Raw genomic sequence first — 10,890 nt, 5'->3', positions numbered from 1 at the left:
GCTTGAAGCTCCCATCTTCTTTCTGGCCATAACCTTTGAAAACTTGGTTTGTCCAACATCTGACCTGTGAGAATTCATGACCTGGGCTTGCTGGATCATGTTGGTGGCCATGTCTGATTGCATGCCTCCAGGAACCTAGTAAAAGCAACAACATGAGTAATTAATTGATCATCATTATTAATTAAGCTATTAAGTATTGATTCCCACTTCGTCATTTTATGTTGTTTTATCTATGCGCTGATTGTTGAATATTAGATCAAAATAATTTACTGGGTGGGGATCCTGACCTCATAGTGGGCAGGGAGGTACATGCTGTGTCTTCTTTCCCCTCATACCCGTTTTCCAATTGTTTCCTGTCGTTGTCTTGGTATAAGATTACTTAGTTTTGTCCTGACCCTGGCTGGGGTCCTTAGCTGGGAGGGAAATAGTCGAATGTATAGTTATAGTTTTGGGAGATGATATTTTTTTCCTTAATTATTATTATTATAATTATTATTATTATAATTATTATTATTATTATTATTATTATTATTATTATTATTATTATTATTATTATTATTATTATTATTATTATTATTATTATTATTAGGTTTGCATTTACGTAGATAGATATGAACATTTACATTGTGCATTTCCATGGATTTACCATGCTCAATGCGTTTCACACTATTTCATTTATTCCCCCAACAGGCCATATGGAAGCATATTTCCATTTCATACAGTGCTAGTTGCCTGTTAGGCATCCTCTTTGTACTAATTCTTACAATATCCATCAATACCTGTAGCCAGGTGCTCTTTCACACCTGAGTCGAGTTGGATAATGTGTGTAAAGTGCCTTCCCAAGGACACAAACCTGGGACCAGAATTTTCCATGATCACTGTCCTTCGTCCAGCCATGGATTTTACTTAACATTGCTTGACTTTTGTGACTAGACAAGAAACCGCACTGCTGAGTCAACGAACCACATTTCAGCAATCAGGTAATCATTTGCTCAACTGGAGTACCCCAAGGAACTGTCTTAGGGCCCTCCGCTTCCTGACATTCATTAATAACCCAGGGAACAAAATTTCACCAGTCACTAAACTTAAATCATTTGTTGATACCAGACTCTTGTTTAGAGCAACAGAATGCCTCATGCACAGAGCAACCTAGATTCACTTCTAATGTGGAAAGAAACATGGCAGGTGAATTTTAACCCTGCCAAATGTTATGTGATGACAAAAAACAAAACAACAGCCAATCAAATATGTTGAATGGTACAAGAACCCACTAGCCGCTGGATAACCTATAAATAGGACTGATTCAGACACCGTTAGCACATTAGATCACTTTGTTTGCCAACACTGGCCAGGTGCCTAAAACAATCCAGGCTGTGTACATACTTAGGCTCTTGGCATAGGCCATTAACGACTCACTCTCCAGCGCATTCTGTTCTGAGCTGCTTTTGTCGCTCCCTGCTTATTCCCATATCTTCTAGCTCAACCTCTGAGTTTTGCCTCCAGCTACTGCATCCATTTGCCGTGTGGGTTCCAGGTCAGGGATTGGTTTGTGGTGCTGGTTTCTGGCTTCATCAATATGTGTCATATCCAGCCCCACTTCCTCCACAGAATCTGCTTTGTCACTGGTTTCTGCCCAGCTTGCTGCCACAGGTCTTCATTTCTTGTCTGGCCATCTGATATTGTAGATGCGTCTCAGACAGGTGTTGAGGAATGTCTGTATCTTCAGTCGCATTGTCTTTGTTGTCCGCCATGTCTTGCAGCCATAAAGAAGAACAGACTTGATGTTTGAATTGAAGATGTGAAACTTGCTCTTCATGCTAATCTTGGATCCCCAGATATTTCTGGGCATATTTCTACAAGTACCATCGTGGGCAAATTAAAATTTGAACAAACAACCCACACGGTCAACATGCAGGCATAGCAATCCACCACTTGACATATACAATCAACAAATCACAGACAACATATAGGCAACACAGCTTTTCTCCACAAACCACAAAAGAATGGCACAATATGCCAGAAGAAAAAGTGACAGCACCAAGTCATTAACAAATTCTGGCCTTTCTGAGTGCATACATGTTGCAGTGCTTGTCGCCAGCATGATAGCATTGGTTGCCCTAACCCTGAAGAAGAAAAAGAAGAAGAAGAAGAAGAAGAAGAAGAAGAAGAAGAAGAAGAAGAAGAAGAAGAAGAAGAAGAAGAAGAAGAAGAAGAAGAAAAAGAAGAAAAAGAAGAAGAAGAAGAAGAAGAAGAAGAAGAAGAAAAACAATTTTTTTTTAAAAAGGTTGAAGTCTACCATGTATTTTTCATACTTACTTCGTAGATGCTATTTTTGAAGGTTAGGTCGTCATCCCATGCCGCCATCTCACTGTTGAAGGCAAGCTTGGCTTCCTTCTGCTCACTTGTTTTGGCCCCACGGTTCACCATTCGCTTTACATTTTTCCTGTAAAAATGTTTAAAATTTGTAAAAAGAACATGTTGTAAAATGGAGGTTTTGAAATATACTGTTTCAAGAAAAATAAAGATGACATTATTTTAAAAAATATTAATTATACAACTGCAACAAGCATTGCTAATAATATGCGTAAAATTAGTGGACAGCTTAAAATGAATTTTGGCAACCAAAAGAGAAAAAAAAAAGCCTGGTTATAAAAATCTTATTTGTGGATGGTTTCCATTGGTAAAATATCTTTGAAAGAATCAGAAAATTTATTAAGATGTCATTCTGTCCTTCAACAAAAGCAACATTTCTGTCCTTCAACAAAAGTAACATAATATTAAGGAGTTTTCTGGAAAAATCTTGAATTGCTGTTACTGGAACCAATAAATTTCGCTAACATTGTAGTTGCACTACAAACATTGAGCTGGTGTAGTGGTTAGCACGCCAGCCTCCTAACATGAATTATCGTTATTGACCTGTTGTCATGTCAGTATATTTTTGTGTTCTTTTTTTTCTCTTTCAACAGCGGATATGCCTATTCAGCAGTTTCTATTGTTTTTAATACAGCTATTTCAGTTTGGCCCGCTGGCAGATGTCTGTGTATGACTTTAAATAGTTTCAACTAGCTTCAAGAATATATTGCATTTAGATCTACTTCTGATATCTGTTGAATTCATATTTTTCTTATATTTTCTTTAGATGTTTCTAAGCTTGTGAATATTCTAACAACTCCATTATTTCTCTCAGGGACTATTTTTGGGACCACAGACCCATTTAAAGCTCTTCTGAGCACATGTGCGGATGAAACCCCTCTTCAGTGAACAAAAAGTACAATATTAAATTTAATTAAATGGTATTACTAAAAAAGAGACAGTCTACAATAAAACAAAATAAAAATCACATGGCCTGTCTAAATCAAAGAAGTAAATAAACATATAATGTTCCATCTGTATTTGTTGTTGGCTAATAGGGGAATACATACAAACAAAATTACTTGATACATCTGGGTTTTGTTAAAATTGTTATTGTTACCTTCATTTTTGATAAAAACTTTTACAGACTATAACTTCATCAGACCAAATGTTTACTGCAACTTACAGCATGTGTTGTGCTTCAACCCCTTTGCCACTCTTGGCCAGCTGTGCTGTAGTCTTCATGGCTGACACACCCATCACTGTGGCACTGATGTTCTGGAAAGGTAAAAGAATATGAAAAATGTAGCGAAAATCAAGCTAGGGATGGTTGGTCTTCGACTATAACTAAGTACAATCCATGCCCACACACTTGTGGTCAAACTCAAATTGTCTTAATGTGGTTGAAACTTTCTACCCCTATGAAGACTTTATGCTTCAGCTTTACTACAACTTTTTGCAACTATATTTAAAGTACATAATCCAGTTTATCCCATTTTTTAAATACTTCATAATAAAAATATTTTTTTTAATTACTAAGTTTGAGATAATACCTCTTCCATTTGCTGTCTAGAATCAGTGGCTTCATTTCTCTTGCTGAGTACACGCAAACACTTCATCCCATTAGTCCTGGTATAATTGATTTGGACCTGAGAAGATGACGATTGGCATAATTATTTTCTAATGTCAAAGATCAAAGATAAAATGCATTTTTATTTTCCTGTATAACCAAGAAATGTTTCAATATTTTGATGATTACAGTGACCCAACATAATGATGATGATCTGGATGGTGATGGTTAAAAAAGTGTTTTGAGAAAAACACACTGAAACCACCAACAGCATACGTAGAAACATTACATTTCATTAAGATCAAAACAATTTGTTGGTTCAGATAAGTGAAGTACAGACAACCTTATGAAAGATAAGTTGTTTTCTACCTAAGATTAAGATTTTTCTAGGTTCCATCCCAGGAAAACAAAAAAAGACAGTGACGTATGAATATATATTTTCTTGAGAATTCATGAGTGAGAGAAAAAACACCCCCCCCCCCCCCCCCCCCCCACCAAAAAAAAAAAAAATAAATTAAAATTAAAATATTGAAAAAAACAAAAAACAAGGAAATATCTATTTATTATGTTTACTGAACACCAAGCTGAAAAAAAACAAAATCTCTCTGCTCTAATTTTCTTCTCCTAGTCAAAATCTTCCGATCATCTGCTCATCACTGTCGTTTTTCCCTCCCTTTGCCATTCATTATCTCAATAACTAGGACGCTTTGATTATTTGTGTAAGTTATGACAGTCGCCTTCCGATTGGAAGGTCCTGGGTTCGAGCCCTACTCTGAGCGGTGCATAGTTGAGTCCTTGGAGAAGGCTCTATACTCACATTCTCTCACCCTACTTGGGGTGTAAAGTGAGTACCTGGTGTTAACAGCGTTGTCTGTTGGAAAAAAAATTTGTAACATTGCCTAATATAATTGAAATAGTAATAATAATAAGCATATTTTTATAGTGCCTTTCGTTGAAACTTCAAGGCACTTGTCTCGTCCTACATGTTAAGTATTGCTGTTATCCAGGGACACATTGTAAAGGGATTTGATCATGTCTAGTGGATATTGTTCTATATAAATGCTCTAGCTATTTTTTTTTTTTTTTGGGGGGGGGGGGGGGGTTGGATGGTTGAGAATTTGGATTTAACCGATCTGTGTTGACACCCCTGTTTTTCTTCTGTTGCAAATTATGAGGGTTAATATATCAAATAAAAAAAGACACATCAATCAACTGTAAATTTAAAACTGTTTAAATACCTGGAAAGGAACCGATGTAATTTCCATTTTTTTACTGGGGTCCCGCAATTTGAATCGGAATGTCAAATCTGTCTCCAAACGAGCTGACCCAACTTCCTTCTCCAGTTGACTTAGATTCTGGGGGAGGAGGTAGAATGGTAAAAACAATTAAAATTGAAAGGAGATCATGCTATACAACATACAGTCGTGAATATTTCTTGAATTATTGTCCTAGTTTCTCTTTAATAGTAATGAATAATAATAATAATAATAATAATAATAATAATAATAATAATAATAATAATAATAATAATAATAATAATAATAAGAAGAAGAAGAAGAATAATAATAATAATGTACAACACATAACCATGATTAGGTCATGCTCTAAACGCTTCACAGTTACAAGAATGACAATCTAAAATATCACTACTACACACACATACACACAAACGCGCGCACACACACACACACACACACACACACACAAAACACACTTTCAGTTATTACTAAAAAAAAAAGAAAAAAAACAAAAACATCTTTATCATATAAATGTGAAACATTGATAGAGACTTAAAAATATGTTTTTGTAAAAAAAAAGTGATGTTTAAGATTTGATTTTAAAACATTGACACTTGATGCTTTGGGAATAGCCCTGGGAAGATCGTTCCATATTTGAGGACCAAGTGGCTGAAATCGATCTCCTACCATAAAATAAATAATTTGATTTGTTGGTTTGTAACTTAGCAATTTTCTTGAGATGTGAATTTAAACCTTTGCATAGATTATCAACATGTGAATTCATGCCCAAATCACTATCTAAAAATACTCCTAAATTTATAATTGTTTTACTTGATTTTAGAGAATTGCCATTGATATCTTAAGTTCATCACCGGGAATGGTCATTTTACTTTGCCCCACATAACATTACTTCTGCTTTTTCATTACTAAGTTTAAGTTTATTTACATCCATCCAACTTTTTACGTTAACAACACAATTTTCAACTATTTTTGTAAAAGAAAAATAAATATCAGGTGTATCGCTTTTATACATTTGTATATCATCAGTATAAAAATGGTAGTTCATACCATGATTATTAAAAAATTTTAGACAGAGGCTGTGTATTATATATTGTAAAAATAGTAGGCCCTAGGACAGATCCCTGGGGTACGCCATGCATCAAATAAAATTCATCTGAAAAATTGCCATTTATTTCAACAGGTTGTGTTCTAAGTATAAGGTACGATTGAAACCACTTTACCAATTACGTTATTATCATAAATTAGTTTATTAATCAAATTATATCAAGTTTACTTGATTGTTTAAGTCAGCTCATAAGTATGAATGTGATCAACCATATAGGATATATAGAGTGCAGATATTATGTAAAACATATGTTTGTATTTTTTTGTTTTTTTTACTCATGCTTGTAAAAATGGATTCTACAAACCGAAGTCTTACATTTTTTTCAGCTCTTACAGATGAATTAGAGCATAAATTGTTAATAACCCATTGCACTTTTTAGTTAAAATTCAATAGCCTCCATATTAATTTAATGGGAGTAAACATTGCACTGTTTAAACAAGAAAGGGTTGAGTCCAAAATGCTCTTCTTCATTGAGAGGAAATTCTGAAAATTTTGACAAAGCGAACATTAGAGAATGAAGAAAGCAGGTATACATTCACATATTTACAGCTCTGAGAAACAAACGCAATTTAGCTTGTTTTAACATTGTTCAATGGACAAATTTTGTATTGGTTTGAGTGTATTTCCATTACAACAATTTGGGTTATTGGACTTGTAAATGTTATCAGTACTTATATCAGTAAGCTTATATTTTCTACTACAAAATAGTACTATGACATAATGTAACTGCTTTAGTTTTGAATTGTTTAGATTATACTCTTTGAGTATTTAAAATTTGTTGTAAAAACAGCAATGACGTTTGAAAAGGACCATCATCAAAAACATGAATTATAAAATCTAAGACCATAAAGTATTTAATTGCTTTTCAAATGACTGTACACCCAAAATAGTACATACATGCAAATTTTCGGACTTTGGGAATTTCCAAAAAACAACAACAACAAAAAAAACATTAAATGCTAAAACATTCAAATAATTTTAACTGTTTTATATGATTTAATTATAGAGATATTGCCCCATAACAACAGACTTCAAGCACTTGAAAAAAGCAATTAGAAAACAACACAAACATGGGTTATGATAAAATTATCACACGGTAATCTGAGAACAGAATAGTTAAAATTTGATTACAGATATAGGATAAAAGGACATTTCATACAACTAATCACGAACGGATTAAGAATTAACATTTTATAATAATCTGCTGAGGAAATTTTAGCATTTATGAGCAGACTAAAAACTGAGGAAATTTTAGCATTTATGAGCAGACTAAAAACTGTGACAATATATCATTTTATAATAGGAAATGAATGTTAGTTTTGTTGTTTTTAAGGGTTTAATGGCGTTTGTGACACTTTTATGTCATTATCTAGGTTTACAGTTTAAGCACCCGAGAAAAGGTATTGTCAAAGGGGACTGTTTCAGAAAGGAAACAGAGGAAGATTCCAAGAGCAAATTATCAACGTGCTTTGTTTGAGATCAACTAAAAATCCTATCCAGACACAAGATAGGATCCCACAATTTGGGAATGCTCAAATGCTTAAGAAACATGATATTCAAAACAAAAACACATTACAGTACATATCAGAGAGATGATTTACAAGGAAAAAATATCATCTCCCAAAACTAATACTACATATTTGACTGTTTTCCTCTCAGCGAAGGACTCTGACAAGCGCCAGGACAAAACAAAGTAATCCCATTCCAAGACAAAGACAGAAAGCAATTCAGAAACCAGATTTAGAGGGATAGAAGATACAGCAAATGACCTCCAGCCCACCATGGAAGGTCAAAGACCTCATCCAGGAAATGAATGTTATACTCACATCTCCATAGTCAGGTTCATCAAAGACAAAATCAGGATGAAGGAAGAAACGAACAGTAACAGATGTTGCCACTACTTCATTCTGGGCAATGGACCGCAACTGGCGCACAATCTCTGCAGGATTCAGTTTGTTAGTGGTTCCTCCAGAGTATTCAGCAGCAGCACTGACAGACTGTAAACCAACCGAAGCTCCTTCAACAGCCAAAATGTTGATGGTGACATTCTTGGAGCGGGCATATGTCCCAACCTTGCATAAGAAGAAATGATATGAGCAATCTTTATGGAATATACCAGTCAGAAACGACCAGTGGTGGACTAAGTGTAAGATTGGAAGAATAGTTTGAAACTATATACATAACAAATATTCAAAAACCTTTTCTTGCTTTCTAAAATCTTTTTTTTTTAAATCTGTTATCATTTTGTCCTTCTATCACATAGCCATCTTTTGTTACATCCTCATACTTAAACCAAATTAATTTTTTTAAAGACTGTCTTGAACCATTGTTTAGACCTTACAGAAATATTTGAAATAAGATGTATCTTCACTCCAACACGGTTTCCTCAAACTCCTAAGGACATGCAAAAAGGTTTGAGGAAACCATGCCTTTCTAAAGATGACTTGATGGAGAGGAAAGGGGGGGGGGGGGCAGTGTAACACAGCGGTGTGGTATTTGCTTCGTACCCAAAAGATACAGAGATCGAATATTCACAGCATGATGTGGCTCAAAGCAAGCCATCTCCATCTTGCTCAATTTGCGGTGATGAGCTCTGGCTGACACCGGATTGGAATAGACCCTGTGACAAATCTCCGATTGAGGATGAATAAAGTGAACTTAATGATTTATTAACTTTACTTTCTTGATATGCTGAGGGAAATAGCTATATACATGACATGTTATAAGGGGTTGGTGTGAGTGGGAGAGGGGGTGCTGTATCACATTCATTTATCGTCGTAGCCAACCATGAGCAAATCATGGCACCTGGCATTGGAATTAGAATGAATGGCGAATTGATAAGAATAAGCAGAGAGGTGTCGGTTATGCGAAACAGCGATAGAGTCTTTAAGTGGCTATGTGTGACTGCACGTAACTGTCATTTTCACAGGAAATCATCAGTGGCCAAAATCTCCAGTTGCATTAAAAAGAAAAAAACATTAGTTAATCTTTTTTTTTTCTACACTGGCTGGGCAAAATTAGTTCGAGGAAGGAAATAATGATAACAAAGAATAATAAGGAAAAAATTTTGGACATTCGAATGAGTTTGGGGAAACCGTGAGTTCCGAGGAAACCATGCCTGAGTGTATACCAATATGATGGGTTGAATAAATACTGATGTGATTTAGTGGCAAGATTTACTACATTTATAAAATAATGAAACATCTTTGAGCACTTATTCAAATTTTCAGATTACAATAAGCTTATCTTTCACAAATAACTACTAATTTGCAATTAAACAAAATCAACAACAACAAAACAAAAAAACAGACGTATCTGTAAAAATATTTTTATGAAGGGAAATTAAGAGTGTCATTTAAGTTTTGAATTAGAAAATTTACCATCAATATATTAATGAATTGATACGTTAATGAAAACATCAACAGAATGACATTTAATAAAAGTTGTATAAAAGATAAGAAAAAGTATTTTAACCATTTTCATTTCAGTTTTTTTTTAAAGTTTAAATAATTATATCATTGGTTTATAATTTTTATACTTCAAAAAGGTTAATTTCCTTTCTATGAGTAGTCTAGGGTTTACCTGTTGATAAAACTCTGCACCGTCATATTCTCGAACTTTACCCACTCCGACATTGGGTTCCCCATCAGTGCAAAGGACAATCTCTGAACTGGGAATGGAACTGGCAAATCCCATGCAGATGGATAGGGCTGGACCCAGGGCTGTGCATCCAGTTGTCCTAAGAGCTTTGACTGCTTTAGTTACTTCACTGGCGAAAAGAAGAATATTGAAATAGAATTAGATATATATTATGTTCATATTGTAAAAAGTATTGAACACAGATAATAATAATAATAATAAATGGCATTTATATAGAGCTTTACCCCGTTGTCACAGGCTCTAAGCACTTTACAGTGATATAAAACAAAACATATTACAGTGAGACAAGTGTGAAGGAAACGTGATACGAATTCAATTTAACAACAACAAAATATGAAAATAATATTGCAACATTATGACGTAAAAAGATAAAACTTTAAGCGAGATTTGAACGTTGTCAACGAATCCGAGCATCTCACGTGTGACGGGAGAGAGTTCCAAAAATGGGGGGCCGAAAATTGAAAAGACTGTTCACCTATTTTACGCTATGGCTTAGGTTTTACAAGGATTGATTGGTCATTGCTTGACCTCAAGTTTCTATTGGGGACATATATGTTTAGAAGGTCTTTAATATAGGAGGGACTGTTCGTGCTCAGGGATTTGTAGACAACAGTACAAATCTTATAGGCAACTCTTTTTTCAACAGGAAGCCAATGTAACTCACGGAGAAGAAGAGTTGCTGACGGGTATTTTTTGTTATTGCGTACAATGAGCCTGGCTGCGTTATTTTGAGCAACCTGAAGTTTGCTAATTTTGTCTTTAGCTAAATTCGCCCAAAGGGAGTTACAATAGTCCAATTTAGATAAAACCAGGGAATTAATTAAAAGTTCTGTTATATGCTTCGGTATTAAATTACGAATTTTGCTTCTTTTTTTCATTTTTATGTACATATATTGTATGGTGTTATTCACGTGGCTTGTCATGGAAAGATCTTTATCAATGAT

At 34.5% G+C, this 10,890-nt stretch overlaps 1 protein-coding gene across 3 annotated transcripts in view; it reads right to left on the bottom strand.

Annotated features, from left to right (window-relative positions):
• The window catches only part of LOC144967359 (circularly permutated Ras protein 1-like), a 28,506-nt gene that overhangs the window by 1,781 nt on the left and 15,835 nt on the right, over positions 1–10,890 (bottom strand). For all 3 annotated transcript variants that reach the window (XM_078904475.1, XM_078904477.1, XM_078904476.1), the window contains exons 10-16: positions 9,869–10,055; positions 8,113–8,358; positions 5,161–5,277; positions 3,906–4,001; positions 3,539–3,630; positions 2,317–2,443; positions 1–135 (exon numbers count right to left, since the gene is read on the bottom strand). The exon at positions 1–135 is cut by the window's left edge and continues 1,781 nt beyond it. In XM_078904475.1, coding sequence (XP_078760601.1) covers positions 1–135; positions 2,317–2,443; positions 3,539–3,630; positions 3,906–4,001; positions 5,161–5,277; positions 8,113–8,358; positions 9,869–10,055 — 1,000 coding nt within the window. The remainder of the gene's footprint in view (positions 136–2,316; positions 2,444–3,538; positions 3,631–3,905; positions 4,002–5,160; positions 5,278–8,112; positions 8,359–9,868; positions 10,056–10,890) is intronic.

Source organism: Berghia stephanieae, chromosome 3, assembly GCF_034508935.2.
Source record: "Berghia stephanieae isolate SIO BIC M18660-M18661 chromosome 3, UCSD_Bste_1.3, whole genome shotgun sequence".
Classification (NCBI taxonomy): domain Eukaryota; kingdom Metazoa; phylum Mollusca; class Gastropoda; order Nudibranchia; family Aeolidiidae; genus Berghia; species Berghia stephanieae.
This window is presented reverse-complemented; position numbering and strand designations above follow the sequence as displayed.